Here is a 17018-nt window from a genome sequence, read left to right as displayed (position 1 = left end):
TGAATCACAGCCTGGGACCGAGCGTCTGCTGTGAGACATTAAGGGGCAAATGCGGTGTGAACCGTGAATGAGATCTTTAAACCTGTGTGTGGGGAGATCAGTATCCAAAACTAAAAAAAGAGATCTCTTTTATTAGCAAGACAGGAACCGGTCTGAACAAGGCAGGACAAACATGCACACACACACTCTCTCTCCCGTATACTATATCACATTTCAGGTGGAACAACACCAACACAAGCTTACTTACTGCTAATGTCAGGGGACGACCCTGTACAACACACTGCCACTCTGTTCAATCAAAGACTCTGACAGGAAGGAAAACACGTGGACAAGTGTACGTGAACTGCGGCACATCTGTGCACACATTCCCCAGGTGTGCTTTGGCATGCCACCACGTATTAGGTACACCTCAGCGGGGAGGAACAGATATAAACACCTGAGAGGATAAACAAATATTCTTTAGCAATGTTCGAGAATATTTGGCAAATGATCAAGATGGACAATAGGTTCGAGACCACAGGGATTTGTGTTGAAATCTCGTCTTTAGATTAATGAAACAAACAAAAAAACATTGTGGCGACTGCTAAAAAATGCAACCGTCACTTCTTTCAAATATGGCCGACGACCATGGGAGCGGCAGAGAGCTTTCAGCCTCAGTTCCTCTGCAGACCCCCAGACATGAGTGACCACCAGGGTCAGTTTTCAGAGCCGTGCCAAAACAGAGCTGCTGTTTGATGGAGATGTGGGGAATCTTCTTCAACAGAACCAGACGTCGGCTGAGCAACCCGACCCCCCGACTCCTTGGTGAACCCAGCAGTCTACTCAAACAGGAAACATTCCCCTCTCCAGAAAAACGGTAAGATCAGAAACACATTTGTGTCAGATGGGGGAACACATGTAAAAACTTGGGTTTGATGAGGTCATTCTATTTTTTTTATTTTTTTTCTGCCTCTACCCCCCACCTACCTTCCCCTGAAGCTACATGTAAAGGTTTCTGTAGGAGGTGAAGTCTGCTGTCAGCCCTCTAAGATGTCAGGAAGTAAGTGGTTAAAGTGAGGAGATGTGGAAGAACTTGAGTGGCTATAAAGTTAAAATGAGTTTTATGACTGGTAGTGTTTAAAACTATTATTCTATAATAAAGAGTATGGGAGCAGACAGACGTGACAGCTCCCTCAACCCTCCCTCCTCGCACAATTCAGATTTCACAACACTTACCGAAGGAGCATCCAGGGCATGACCCTGCAGTCCCCATGTACACAGTGGCCCCTTTGAGAGAGAGAGATGGGCGCTCCCACCTCTGGCCCATCTCTGACAGCTCGAGATTGACGAGGAGAGTTTGGTCAAAAGGCAGAGGAGAAAATAAATATGTCCAGAGGCCTTTGCCCACCTAGCGCCGTGCCCCTCCCCTGTCGACTACACACTCAACGATCAGAGTCGGCGTGTCGTGTCACTGAGGCAGAGAGCGCCCTGGGATGACTACCTCCATAACTCTGTGAGGCATCCAGACAAACAACTGCGATTAAAACTGGCGAAGGAATGGAACGTACGTGGACGACAGTTCCCTAAATGTTGTTTGAGTGATTCACAGTGTCACACAACATGGAAATGACTGAGTTATAACAGACACAGAGAAACATGGGCCTGTGGAGGCTTATCAGCTTTACCTCCTTGTTTATTAAGGCCTCCAGTAAACTACAACTATGAGGCCTTGGAGGCAATCTTGCAACAAAAAAACTTGCCACTCCTTGCCAAAACACTCTGTATAAAAAGTCTGCCGTTCCTAGACTTTATCGATTGGTTGCTTCTTATAGGATTGGACATGTTTTAATTGTGCTCCACTGAGAGATCTGCCAAGACATTACCTCACTGTAGTTGTGAAAGCTGATTAGCTAGGCTTTATGTAAATGAGAAAACACTGAAGACTATATATATCACTAAAGGCAAAGACTGGGCTGCATTTTTTCAGATTAAATGTCTCCTCAAAAGACGCATGACAGAAAGTATGAAAAACATTTCCCTTTACCGCCACAACCTCCAATTTGAAAAAGATGTCAAGACATTTAACGGGTGACATAACTGGGCCTCCTGGCAGCGGACCAGAGCTCGAGCACACAAGAACAGGAGCTGGAGACACTGCTGCTGGTCCATCAGTGTTTGTATAAGGGCAGGTCAGGGCAGCGCCAGAGCTCTGCAGTTGTTGATCTTAATAGCTTTTAGCTTATACCTCTTGGCCACTTTCACACTGCGAGCAGACCAGGGTGTGATGATTCTGCAGTGCCAGTTGGCGGCCAGTAATACCTGGACAAAACTATCTTCCAGTGATTCTAATCCAGAGAACAACTTGTTCTTGAAGCATGACAGCGTTTCAGAAGCTTGGAAAGCTCGTAAGAGCAAACGTAGATGGCGGTAGAGAGCGGCGCGCGCCACAAAACAAAGAAGTAGAACAGTGTAGTAAACAACAGAAAGAGAAGAAGAAGTTTGGCTCTGCGCGCTGTATTAGTGTACGTAGCTGCAGCCACAAGGAGAATGGGCTCCGCACATCATCCATGTTAGCGACAGTTGATGTCCACTGTGTAATGAGAGACCGCCTGATGATGCCGTGTGCTAGTTTTGTGCAAAGTCTTGTGCGAGTTGGCGGCGTGTCCGGGCAAGAAGGAAGTGCTACGTGATTCACCGGAATGCAACAAATCAAATGTTTGGAGGCACTTCATGAGATACAGACAATTTGACGAGACACCGTCAATTTGAAAAATAGATCTGGCCGCTATACAATAGGGAAACAACACTGCTGCTCTCTGCTCACCTCTGAAAGTGTATGGCACATCTGTCTGCTGACAGTAGTTGCGGCACATGGCACTATGCTTCATTGTCAACTGGTCGTACACCACCATGGAGCCCGCTGACCTCAAGTGACCGTCAGACCATTTGCATATTGTTGACACATCACACATCCGCGGATATTTGGACGGTACGTGTACGGAAAAAGATCAAGGCACACGGTCCAGCCACTACAAAGGCATGTTGAACCATTCAGACAAAATGGTTTTGCCAGTGAGTCATAACCCACGGTGTTGCAAATTCACCTGACGTAGTCGGACAGAACAGGAGCCAGACTCTTTTTAGAAAACCACTTTGTATTTTTAGAGGTAGTAAATGTGGGTTAGAGGGAGCCGCTGCAGCAGACTAGTTCATGTTTCACTCCCGTACTCTCTGGCTGCTGACCACAGGCAGGACAGGAAAATGGGCAGTGGCATGACAGCATGTTCCAAATTGAGGCATCCCAACAAGCTCCCAGTTTCTTTGCGCCGGTTTACTCCGTGCTTCAGTTGTGAAATAACGACTCAAAAGTAGCGTTGTCAAAGGAGCAGCGTGTGGCCTACAGATTCTCCTGCTGCGTGATTTGATATTCTCTGCCTAATCTTCGAGGCATCTTGATTTACACTGTCGCCAAATGTTAATAGTAACAGAACACGCGCCAACACCGTCTCTACGCTGTGCTTGCAGGTGTGTACCATCAACCACTGCTGGCACTGGAAGACTCAGGACAACCACATCATTAATCCACATGCTTCGCCCAGAGAACCTTAGCCGTTTTTCAGGATCATTAGATAGAAACTGTGTTTATCCAGATGTTTGGCTAACATTATCCAAACTTAACAAATTCCAAACTTATCATACACCACTTTTTCGGTAGACGACTTTGGATACGAAGGTGCTAACGTTTGGCTCCATTAATACTTTGGCAGTTGAGTTATTACAAATTTATTTCAAAAAATACATCAGCCTGAATCAGACATAAATTCATAAATTTCCATTTGAACTAATGGTGCAGTCATGGAAAACTAGTGTTGCTACTGTTAAAAATGCTGCAATACCACATTTTATTAGTATTGCCACTTAATGACAGTGACTTAATTAGTGCCGTACATCCAGTGAGTTGCGTCGATGTGTTGTTTAGTGGGCGTGGCAACTTTCATGGCGACAAAACCAGAGGCGTGGCTCTTGATGACCCTCCACGGCTTGTCAACAAAGCAAATGCATAAAGCGAAATACAGCATTATTTTTGTTTTGTTTTTCGTTCATCAAACTGGAACATATAACTATGGGTAGCCAGGATGTAGCTGTAGATGTAGATACACTGGTTACTCACTCCCAGTACAATTCAAGCACACTTTGTTTAGCATAAGTGACACACAAATCAATTCCACTAGAATAAAATTCAACGCAGTGGGTCATGTCCTTGCTAAACACGCCTGCGGTGTACCACACTTCCTCTTCAAAGGTAGGTTACGGATTAACTGATATGCTTGAACTGTTTGCACTCGGTCCAGCGATGGTGCTAATGAGTGTAATAATATCTGTGAAAATCTGCGGTATCACATTTATCTCCTGTTTCCAATAGGTGGGCACATGAAAAAGCAATCCATGACTTCCTCATTGGCTGCCAAGTGACACAAGCTGGGTATCTTGATTTCCTGACAACAGTGGAGCTAAGGAAAGACGATGAGGGAGGAGGGAGGAGAAAAGGGAAAGGACATCCGAGACACTGTTCCCTGGGAGTCATAGCCACCGTAGACAGACACAGGACACTGATGGTCAAGCAAGCCGTTTTTATTTTTCCAGACCAAGTGTCGGGACAGCACTTGTGTGCAGGGCTCACGCCTGACCTTTGGAGATGACAGTCCTTTATATGGGCGTCCCGACGGAGGAGTGGCGCTAACAGATATGTGTGTAATACACACCGGCCCCAGTCATAACACAGGCCTGCAAAATCAGGGGTAAGCGGCGGGCAGGAGCAGAGAAGGGCATGTAGGAAGGCACTCCGGGACAGAAGGAAGGGTAGAGGGGAGCAGGGGAGGCAGAGGGGGGTGTGTGTGCAAGGGGGGATGGAAGGGGCACATTCATTCATCCTCATTCATCTTCTACCCCTTCAGTTGTTGTTGTTATTTGCCGCTTTGAAGCTGGATGGGGGGTGCACGGTGGGACACAGTGTGGTTTAGTACAGTGAGGGACGGGGGTGTGGGGGGCGCACTGCATGCCATTCTCGTTAAGGGGCGAGAGAGACATGCTAGACACACAGGGCTGCTCACTGGACGCTTCCCATTCTTAGCTGATACCGCGCCAACTGCAGACAGCTTCGGGCCAGGGTCCCCCCCCCGCCACGCCGCGCCAAACCACCCACTGCCCTTTATTCTGTTTCATAACTGAGCACATATTTCAGACCACGACGCCGAGTTGCTCGTGTGCTCCCGATGTTATGAGAACACATCCTCCACCAACCCTGTAACTACCACCGCTGCCACCACTTGCCTGTCATGACGGCACGTTTTTCTACCCAGAGGGAGCAGGCGAGATGATACTGGACGGACGCACAATGCATGTCACAACAGGCATGATTGACTGGTTTCCTTAAAAGCTTAATTGCGAGATAAAACTAACAAAATGTGGATTTGGCAGCGAGCACGGTGATATGCTTTCATGTGTAACTGCCGGTGATGAAATACAAGATTTACTGCACTTCAGAAATTATGGCCAACTAAGGAGACTAAACAGGTGCCATTCATTACCCCCGCATCAGAAATAGATCCCTGTGCAAACACAGAAGCATACACACACACACACACACACACACACACACACACACACACACACACACACACTGTGCACTGAAACATTTGAGGGGGTACGCGTCACTCCCATTCCATGTCTCGACAATGCATATCTTGTTGTGTGGAATGTTTTTGATGCGGTAAATGATGAATATGTTCACTGTTGACTTCAACAGCTTAAGGCACAGTATCACAGAGACCTACTGGACTGAAATGACAGACATACAGCAGTAATAAGATGACCCTGTCTGCACCAGCTCAATATCCCCGTCTGGTGAAGTAGACCGTGTCTTACTTAAGTCGACAAAACAACCCACAACCCTTTATGCCTGCGTGTCTGTGTGTGTAGGGGAGGCCCTGTTTTAAAGCTGATTTGCTTGTCACTGTTTTGCAGGCACATCATCCCCTTATTCTGAAACAACATCCCCTCTCTCGCTCTCTCCCTCTCTCCCATCACCCCCGTTACCCAATTCATTCATCCCACTTCTGTCTGTCTGGCCCTCGTTTCAGAGCTTGAACACTATTGCCCTGATGCTAAGGTGTCTGGACAAGGAGACAAGCTGGAACACACACACACACACACACACACACACACACACACACACACACACACACACACACACACACACACACACACACACACACACACACACACACACACACACACACACACACACACACACACACACACACACACACACAGATAAATCCATGGAGTGAAGTTGGAGCGCCCCCCAGCTTTCTGCTGGAACACACTGCGTTTATTGCACTGCAGAGGGAGAAGCAATGCTTTACTGTAACTGGTCACTTATGACTGCGTTTGCATCTTCTACTCTCCTGGTCACAAAAAATGAAATGAAAACAAATTGAACAAAATGAAATGAATCAAATGGCTGTAAAATAGTAACATACCAGTTTGCTATTTCTCACACCCAAGACAGGCTTAGAATATGGGGCAAGATTTTTGAAGGACAGACGAGGGTGACCCCTCTGTTTCCCCCTGTGCGCAGCCCCAGTGCTGGCCTGCTCCTGTCTGGCCTGACATGGTAGCCTGTGACCCCGCGTGGTTGAGGAGGAGGCCAGATCAAAGGCAGAGGAGCAGCCTTGGAAAAACATTTGGGCTGAGAATGGACGGGATATCTGTCAGGAAGCCTTTCCCACTGGGCTCACTGGTGCTAGGGCCCAGGGATCGGGTTACCACCCAAAAAACGCCGACATGAAAGAGGGGGCGACGCTAATCCGCATACATGGGGCTCTCTGTCTGTCCTCCACTCACACTCCACCACAACCACCAATAATGTATCCCTTCTTCCCCTCTTCTCCTCGCCCTCTAAACTCTCAAGCACTCTGTATCTCTGCCACCCCCTCACCCCCCACCCCCAAGCTTCTCTGCACCGCCACCCCAAAAAACACTCCAGCTTCATCACAGAGGATTAACAGGAAAACCCTGACACGACCCATTGTTAATGAGGCAGAGGGGGCTTGGGTGGTTTTGCCACTGGGGTTGTGATGCTTTTAGAGAAGGAGACTGGGGGGACTTGATGGCCTCAGCCTTCGCACTAACCTCCCTGACACACACACACATACACACACACACACACACACACACACACACACACACACACACACACACACACACACACACACACACACACACACACACACACACACACACACACACACACACACACACACACACACACACACACACACACACACACACACACACACACACACACACACACACACACACACACACCCATTTCCACAACGTCTCCTCCCCATTGCACAGACAAGGCCTGGTGGTGGGCAAGAGTTGTTCAGCAGCAATGAGCAGGGTCTAAGAAAAGGAGGATGGAGAGAGAGAACGAGGTTGGGGCAAGAGAGGGTTTAGTTGTAGGATAAAGGACGTAGTCAGGATGAGGATGGCATATATGTGTAGTGTGTAGAGGAGGGGGGGTTGGGGGTGGGTGTCAGTGCTGTAAATCTTGATGTCACTGACAGGAAGACTGTTGCGGACCATTACCATAAATCTGACAAACGCTAATTTGATGGGAGGCTGTATCTGTCTGGTCAGGGACCAGTCTAGACGGTCCTATTGAGGGGTCCTACAGCGTAGCCCTGTTTGTTTCCAGCACCATCTGGAAGTGGCAGTAAGTGCCCGCTGCTATGGTTCACACACACACACACGCACACGCGCACACACGCGCACGCGCACACGCACGCACGCAACCAAGTACACAAAGTGCACCGCTCCCTGAACCTTTCCAAAGGCCCTGACCTTAACATCGCCTGAACAATGACATTAATTTCCTGTTTAATGGAATGACAGTTCATTCCTGTGTCACTCCAGAAAAATACAACAGGTTACCTAGAATATCTGTAGGTGGCATGGTCAACATTCCTGTACAATGCTAACTTTTATTGAAAAGGTTGTCATGTCAATAATGAAATACAATTTACATTAGATTACATTTGAATGACACAACAGAGTGCATGGTATTGTCTAACATTATTATCAACAGGATTATATAAGGTCATTTAACATTTGCAGGAGTTTTACCAGTGCAACTGTAATTTTACTTAATTAACAGTTTATTAATTTGTCTGCCATGGTTTGAGACAAACAAGTGCACTACAAATGAGAATTAGAACCAATTTCTGTAACTGCCCCCACTAAAAAATATAAACTGGCACAAGACCAGCCAATGCAAAAACAATAGTTACAGCCAAACCCATTGCCACAATTTAATTTTTTTTTATCTACTTCCTAGTTTGATGAGCTTTACTTTTTCCATTTTGTAAAAACAATGCCATATGTCAGGTCAAAGTAACCTCAAACCTGTGTCTAAGAGGGCATGTTCCGATTCCCACTGATAACCTCAGGGACAGACTAATGTTTAGGAGGCAAACTTCTCACGAAAACACTATAAGTAATTTTATACATAAATAAAAGTGCAACACCTGAACTTGCCTTTTCGAATGTTTTGAATTATCCAGAACTCTCTCTTTGGAGCTCGTATTTAGAATTATGTTTGCTTAAATCCTAAATATCTCTTCCCCAGATTTAAGCATGCAGATGCTTTTTAGTCGAATACCTGAGACAATGTTTCCTTTAATCTTTCATGTTCATTATCTGCAAGTGGAAAACAGTCAAGGCTTACATCTCATTTTGAGTACGACAGAAATAGATCATCTTTTGAGTTACTGCTCTTTTATTTGGAAAGAACATGTTCCCCCTCTCAACAAGCTGGACAAGAGTTCACCTGAGGAGAACCTGGGTAAGATCCAACAGCTCTGGCAGGTTCAGCCAGCAGTTCATGGGCTCCGTGTTTGTCCCACTCAGAGGGGCCGGGAGCGGGCTATGGTGCAGTCTGGGGTCGAACTGTGTTTCGCTATAGCTCATCGCATACTTTGTTTCTTACAAATGTATGTCAACAATGTTCGTAACCTTTGTGGTCTCGCCCGACACACACACACACCATTAAAAATTGAATTTTTTAAGAGCCTGAAAGGCAGAAAAGAAGGGATGACAAATGAGGATGTGTTTTCAAAGAATGAGATTAGTCACGCTTAGGGCGCTCACTTATATGGCGCATAGAAGATGAAATAGGTTGGATGGGTAAGATATTGATGGATAAAAAAAAAGCAGCTCCCCTAGACATGCTGAGGAGACTGAGGGGCCGCAGATTTCACCCCCGACACATTTATCTGTCTGGAGTCTACCTTAGAGCTACAGTGTGTTCCACGACATTAACTGGAAAAGTACATTAGGTAGAGAATGCGAGGGCCAGCGTTAAGGGGCCCACCCACAGGACTGTTTTAATGTTACCCTCTTTTTGTAAAAGAAAGCAAGAGGCTGAGGTGGTGGCAAGGCAGCTGCATTCACAGACAGAAGACACCTTTGGCTCCATGGGACATCCGGAGGGTGGATAAGGGGCCACAGAATTGAGGGGTTGAAGGGGTACCACTGGGTGCCATTACGGTATATAAATCTTGTAATTGGGAAAGGTGATTAGCTTGGCTGCATTAGCATACGGCGGCGGCGAAAACTTTGGTTTCCTGGGCACAGTGTAGGGCAAAAAGATGTTTTTCCGCACCCATATAGAGGATCAAAGCTTGAGGGGCCCCCTTTTGAAGGCCCTCAAACCAGTGTGCAAGAACCAAGGGGGGTGCGGGGCGCCCCATCTCATAGACATAAAAAGGGTGGGTGGACGGGGAGGGTACTTGCCCCACTTACATCAGTTATAGCATATATTCATACAGCATCTATCTATTGTCGACAAAACTCAATTTTTGATCAAAACAAATCTTGGGGGCTCCATTCTTCCTGAAGCAAGTGTGGGAAAGTTTCAAACTTAAGGACATTGTCCTTAAATTGTGAAAGACCCTTCCCATCAACTATTTCTAGGCCCCTTTGGGACAAAAAAAAAAAAACCTGATGGGGACCAACTGAACAATAAATCTGTTTTTATACATTGTGCAGTAGCAGAGAATTAGGTTGATGAGTGGGGGTGGGGGTGTGGGGAGGGGGACTGGAAAAGCCTTTTCAATGCAAACAGATTCACAATGATCATTCATAACATCCCCAATGACCTCGTTGAACACGTCAAAGTGTGTGGATTAAGGGGGAAGAGGAGAGAAAAGCTTTCTCTGGCGGTCTATGACAAACTACAGACGTGGAGAGAGAATCCCTCTGTTCTACAGGCCCTGAACAGGAATGGTAGACAGGCCTCTGGAGGCTTTTAAGACCAACAAAATGGAAAAGCCATTAATAGGAGTCAACTACTAGCAGTGACGCCAAGAGGAGATCAGGGGGGCATTTTCAGGAAGAGAAGTGTCATGACCCTTGAGCATTGACAGACATTAAGGGAGCACCAAGTGGTTTGGGAGCATAAGAAAAAATTAGTCATAGCGCGTTAAAGACGGCTGGATTCTGGAGCAGTTACAATTACTTGGCTGTGATGTTTGACAAGTTCTTTTAACAGACGGGTTTTTGTCTCCTTGCTGAAGCCCAAAGTCTGCTGGTGTCTCTTAAAATCTTTGACACGTGCGACAACATATTGAGTATTCTTTTTATATTGTGCATATCCTTTCCATAATATTTTACAGGTGACCCGTGATCCTACAGTTACATTCAGGGCAAACGCTACACGTGCGCAGCTGCTCCAGCGTGTCCTTCCAGATACAGGAAAACCTTTTCCGTGTGTTCTATCCAGATGAACTGTGTCTACGTCCAGTTCAGGCAGACTCCACTTCACGCCTGGCATCAGAATGACAATTTAGCAGATTGCTAAATTGTCATTGTCAGTGTAAAAGTAGTTTTAGAAAAAGTTTTTAAGCATGTACGAACAGCTTCACTGCCACGTCAAGTGCATTCGTCAGAGTACGTTTTCCACAACATAGCACCGCCCCCTGCAGCCACACATCTCCGGTTAACACAGTGTTGGCTTTCACTTAATATCTGGCGTTTTAATGGCCAAAAAGTGGCTGGTGCCACCCTCTTCTAATAACAGACGTACACATGCAACCCAAATACAACTTCCTCCACACAAGACAACACCATCTGTCGCTTTTTTTCCAGACGTGAATTCCGGAAATTGGGACCGGCCTTTTCCAGAGTTTGCCCTCTACATATGAAGAATGCAGCAGGAGATTGTCCGGGTCAGATACGTTCACAACAGCAGGAACATTTAGGGCGAAGCTCATACTCGCTCGCTGTGAATCTACAGGAGATTTTCTTCCTGTTTTCTGACTTCGACAATTTCCAGGAAACCTGACTGGAGGGGTGGCAGGAACAGTTCCGGAAAATATCCTCAGCTACATCTTCAGACATTTGCGTTCTGACATACATCCCCTTCAGAAAAGTTCAGGAAAATATCCGGACTCAAGTGCATGTCTGAAAGCGGCTCAAAGGAGAAAACTGAAGAGTAAAGCCAGAGTCCCTGTTTTAGTTACATGTTGCTTTAAAACATACTACATTAAATACTGTTATTGCAAGCTGTATGCCCTAAGTCTTAGAAAAACACAAAGGAAACTGTGTTAGTGGGAGGTCAAAAAGGTTATGAATGAAACTCCCTTCCCTCTTGCTGTAAGAGCAACATTTTATCATTTTATGATTCTTATCACTGCTGAGAATCTTTTAAGTGACCAGATCCGCAAAATTAAAAGACAACAATATGTCCACGGTTCTTTGGAACAGAACACTGATCTAAAATTACAGTGTGCGATACTGTTACACAACTCTGCTATCAAAGTGTATCGCAAAGAAAAAACAGCGTGACTGGGCAAATTCTGTCAAACACAAACAAATAGTGAGGGATGAGCCGCCGAAGCCAAACATCTGGTGGTGTTTCAGCTCGGGGAAAATCGTAGGTCGTTCGGTGCCATAACCTCGACCATTGAGCACGAATCTCTGAGACTTTGGGGCGTTTCGGCGCGTTTGTCGGAAGTTAACCAGACACATTGTTTTAACCTTTGCCGGAGGAGCCTCTGTCTCATTCCCAGGGGCTGGCTGTGTAAAAGGGTCAATGACTTCAATAGGCCTTCATTAAGCACAGTTAGTGTCAACAGTTAATTATGCAAATTAGGAGACCCCTCATGTGGTTTGTGGGTCCCTGGCCTCCCCCCTTTCATTGCAGCCTCACACACACAAAAGTACCACTCACACACACACACACACACACACACGCACACCATATAGCACATACATTCACTTACACACACTGTATGTCTTCCATACATTACTCTTCCTCCTCACTCATTTCTTGTCAGGAATCAAAAATGGAGTGCTACGGTGCCGATACATAAATGGGGGCCGATGAGGCCCCCTGAGATCTCCAGGGGCTTTTCTTGCCATCAAAGAACCCTCCGGAAGGTTCTCGCTGGGTGAGCCTGAAAGCCCACCAAGTTCTCCTCATCAAGACCGGAGAGTGGGGGGCATCGGTGCCCCCTCAAAAACAAAATGGAGGGGGGGGGGACCTGCATCAAAACAGTCAATTAGGCAAAAATGCATGACAGCCAAATTCGAGCATTGTTTCTGTGATGATAATGACAGGCCTTTCGCTCCTCTGCCTCGTCCACACATCTGATGCCTGCGGCCCCCTGATTTTCAAAGGCTGGGAAGCCATCAGTAATTAATAATCACACGCTTTGGGCCCCTCCGTTGTGACTGGCGGATTCTTTGTAGCGCCAGCCTCAGAACCTCAAATCCACTCTCACCTACCCTCTCTCTCAGCAGATCAGCATTATTTTTTCATCCATCTCCCCGGCAGACGCCTCTATCGCTGCGTGGCGTTTGGTTCAGGTGCCCGGGTTTCACCACCATTTTTAAGGGGGTCTTCTCCCATTGTAGGCGTCTGCTAGGGACGCCAATTTCCACCGGTTCCCCCCTCAGCCCTCCATCTAAACCCATTCACCTCGCACTAATTGTGGAAACACAGGGTTGTTGGGGGGTTTGAGGGGTGGCTAGATAAAATGGTCACAGTTGTTAAAACCAATCAAACACCACCCTGAGAAGTGTTTACACAACACGTGCTTTTGAATCGTTCGCTTGTTTGTTATTTTATTTTTCTTAGCCATTTCCCCCTGCAAAGCAAATCTCTCAAAAAACAACAGTCTCACAGCGCTTATGTAACAGCAAATCAGAACCAGATTGTGGTCTCCATGGGTCCAGAACCCACCTAAGCGAAGCTGCTCTAATGCCAAACCGAGCGGTGGTGCCTGTGTTTTCATTTGGATCGTCCAGTGACATGCTTCACGCGGCCAATTCTGAAAGAAACACTACATGTGCGCTCGGTCTAACATCCAGGGGTTGTATACAGCACATCCATAAGCAACTGGCATGTGCTGAGGATTGACGAGGCGATGCAGGAGACAGAATGGGTTGTGTCGTTCAGCTACACCTTACTGACCTGTATGGGAGTATGCGGTGCAGTCAGAAAGTTCTAGGACCAAGAGATGCCGGTCACATTTGAGTATTTGAGTTCTCCAGCAAATTAAGTGTAACAATAAAGCAGCAACTATGAGCTAACTGAGCCGAGTGGTGCATTGTCAAACCGTCGTAGTGTCAGGACACCGATCCTAAACGGCAAACAAGGCATTCAAATTCGCCAGAGAGGGTGTTTTTGTTTCCTTGTTTGTTTGTGTGCTTGTAAACAGCCAAACTGGAACACTGTTGATTGGCCAAGTCTTTGGCTGTCCTCAGTCCGACCGCTGCTTTTCACTCGCAGAGAAAAAGTGATCGTATGGTAAAAAAGCTCTGACAACGAGACTAAAGGGAAGCGTCGCTCGGCAGGGACGATAACAAAGCATCTGTGACCAAATATTAAATCTGATGAATTTATGTTTCAGATAACTCCAGTTACCTGAAAAGGGCTATGATTCATACACCGAGGTGCCTGTAAACACCCTCACAATGATGGCTGAAAGTCAGCACTTTAACCCTATCGTCTGTTTCATCTCAAATCCAGCGTGCTCGAGTACAAAGCCAACACCACAGAACATGTGCCACTGTCCTAATGCTCTCTGACTGCGGTGAACACGTGTGTGAAAGATGGCGAAGATAGAAAAGTCTGCGGACAAAAACCAGGAAAATGTGTGTGTAGGCTACCACTGTACCGCCTGCACGACTTAAATCCCACACAGGGAGCGTTCCACTCAAGCCAATGGACTCCACATGTCTTTTCTACTTCAAAGTGGACAGAAATCGTATCACATTATACAAATTCATCATCCTTCTCTAAAGGGACGAGGCATTGAAGTCAATATATATGTTACTAGTATAACTTAGCTAACTGCCTCACACAAAAGCTAATAGTAGAAGCATTTGGAAGAAGGGGAAGAGTAAATCCGTATCATTCAGTGTTTACTGTATGTAATGACTTCTCCCATCTTCAGTGCATGTTTGCTCTGCATTATCCTGACACCTACTGGATGACCAAACACTCTCAGTGTCTCCATGAAGTATTTAGAGAAGTATTGTGAAAGCGAAATGCTGATCTGCCAACCACACAGACCTAAACTGTGATTCTAGTAACACACAGTAGATTTGAGTGGCAAACAAACAATATGCAAGAGCTGACATGGTGGACAAAAGTGATTTGTTGCATGTTATATCATCATTATGCAAAAGGGTCATTGTGAAACCGCACATTGTTAACGACAAAATAAGCAATTGCATGAAAGACAGATTGAGTGCAAAGTGAGTCAGTGCAAAGACACAGTGTGCGCGAAAGACCCTGTATTACTTATGAAATCATGCTTAACCAGAACAAGAGATGGACACCAGACGAATAGGAGAATACCGCAAGTGCACGCGCACACACACACACACACACACCCACGGAGAGTAGGAGTCAAGGCTGATGGACAGATGTGGTGCGTATGCCAGTATTGCGCAAAAGAGCTTTCATAAAACGACTGAGCACAGAGGGAAACGTTTACTTAGTCAAAGACAGGAAAGAACAGACAAGAGGCCAACTGTGCCATGATCCATCACAGGCGTACCTATATGACACTGTGCAGCCCGACCTGATTCAGAGGTATCCTCGGTCCTTCCTGGGGCCTGCGTGCCTCCCCACAGGGAGAGGGAGAGCGTGGAGCCTACCTATCATGGATGAATGTGTGCGACAGGGGGACTGGAAACTTATCTGCAGGTCAGAGAGCACCACAGAGAAGTATAGAGAGAAAGCACCTGGTGTTGACCTGACATGAAAAGGTATTTTTAATTGTGGAAAATGTTGGAATTGATTACAGACTGCACAACCTCTTAATAATAATAATCTTTAACTGGAGCTGAACTTTGAAGAGAGGTTATTAGGAGAAAAGTTCTGGTCATGTTCCTCTTAAAGTACCCTGCTTTGTAGAAAAATCCCCTTGTAAAGTTACTCTGGCTAAAAGGAAATTGATCTTAAGGGAGGAATCAAGAATGGAAATGGAAATTTGTTTTTATACAGTCGGGGCAAATACTTCTTCCAGTACTTATCAATTACTCGGAGGATTTAGAAACATTTCAAATTCACTCATTTTGGCTCCTTTACTTTAAGTTTTTAAACAGTGAAAGTGAAACAATAAATGCTTCATGTTTCAATGTTCAATGTTTCATCAGACAAAACACTTAAAAAGTGTGGACTTCTTTGATGTGGCTTTTGTAATGTTATTAAATATTGCATATTACATCAATGTTAACTACCACCAAAACACTTTCGGTTTTGCCCTTACGTACCCAGAGGCTTCACCTCATACAACAGCGATTGTTGATGACTGATAAAAATACAAACACAGAGTGTGATGTACGATGTAAACTATTCATTTAAACGCTAAAATAATTTCCTTTACTGAATTAGGGTAAGTGACCCATTGAATACAACAAAATATGATTTGCATATCAAGCCTTGTATCCTAGGTTTCATCTAATGCCAATGAAAAGTTGGCATTACAAAAGTTTAATTTGTGGCTGTGTGCTGTTGGATGCACAGATAGAATGTGGTGTATTAACGTCATGTGTATGTGTGTTTCAGGAAGACATTTTTACAACAAACCTTTAAATTTGCAGCCCCATTGATCAGTGACTACATGGCTCCACCCAGAGGACACACGGGTGAACTTTATTGACTGAAACTTGTGCCACAGAGAACTTACACCTCGAGTTGTGTTTATTTTTATGTCTATATAAGTTTGGAGTCCAAATTCTACATATTTGAAAATCCAGTTGTTTCACTGTGAAGCTTTTATATACTTGAAATGATAGAAAGGCACTAAAGTCTTAAAATTCACACGCCATGGCTTCAGATTGAAATGCTTTCGAGAAGTAAAACACATGTTGGATGCAGATTCTCAAATAAGAGCATCCCATTTTGTTCTTAAACTGAAAACACTGATTAGGAGATTTGTGCTTGTTGGGTTTTCATCAACAGGCAAAACAACTGATCAAAACCATGACAGATTAATCAGTGATGAAAACAATGAGTTACGCATGTAACGGTAACAATCAACTTATTGGTAACAGGGGCACAAACAACAGCAGTAAAAGGAACACAAGATGGACAATGAAGTGAAGTTTTTTTTTAAATACATGACTACTACCTCATGTCTGCACTATGCTTTTTATATACACAATAACATACGTGTCTACATACACTTTTCTATATTGCACCTTTTATTATTATTGCACCCCAATAACTAACCTCAAAACTTGAATACTCTGGCACACTGTGAATATCTTATATAATGTATATGTCCATTGTCTGTCTGCATTTGTTGTGTCTATTTGTTGTTGTCCTTGCACTACTATCCTATATGTTGTGTGTTATATATTACTGCACATTTGGAGTATGGGGAAACGCAATTTTAATCCTGTGTGTGACGACTGTTGAATTGTTTTGATTAACAATAAAGTTCACTTTATTT

The 17018-nt window shown here is 45.2% G+C and overlaps 1 protein-coding gene across 3 annotated transcripts in view; it reads right to left on the bottom strand.

The window, feature by feature from the left end:
• Positions 1–17018, bottom strand: part of LOC118314643 (ADP-ribosylation factor-like protein 15) — a 90236-nt gene that overhangs the window by 54146 nt on the left and 19072 nt on the right. The window contains exon 1 of one of the 3 annotated variants that reach the window (XM_035641224.2): positions 2804–2942. The exons of the other annotated variants lie outside the window; for them this stretch is intronic. Within the exon in view, the coding sequence (XP_035497117.1) occupies positions 2804–2824 (21 nt within the window). The 5' untranslated portion in view covers positions 2825–2942. Of the gene's footprint in view, positions 1–2803; positions 2943–17018 lie in introns of those variants that run through there. 3 annotated transcript variants of the gene reach the window in all.

Source organism: Scophthalmus maximus, chromosome 19 (assembly GCF_022379125.1).
Source record: "Scophthalmus maximus strain ysfricsl-2021 chromosome 19, ASM2237912v1, whole genome shotgun sequence".
NCBI lineage: Eukaryota > Metazoa > Chordata > Actinopteri > Pleuronectiformes > Scophthalmidae > Scophthalmus > Scophthalmus maximus.
The sequence above is the reverse complement of the archived record's forward strand: the minus strand, read 5'-3'. Positions and strand labels throughout refer to the sequence as shown.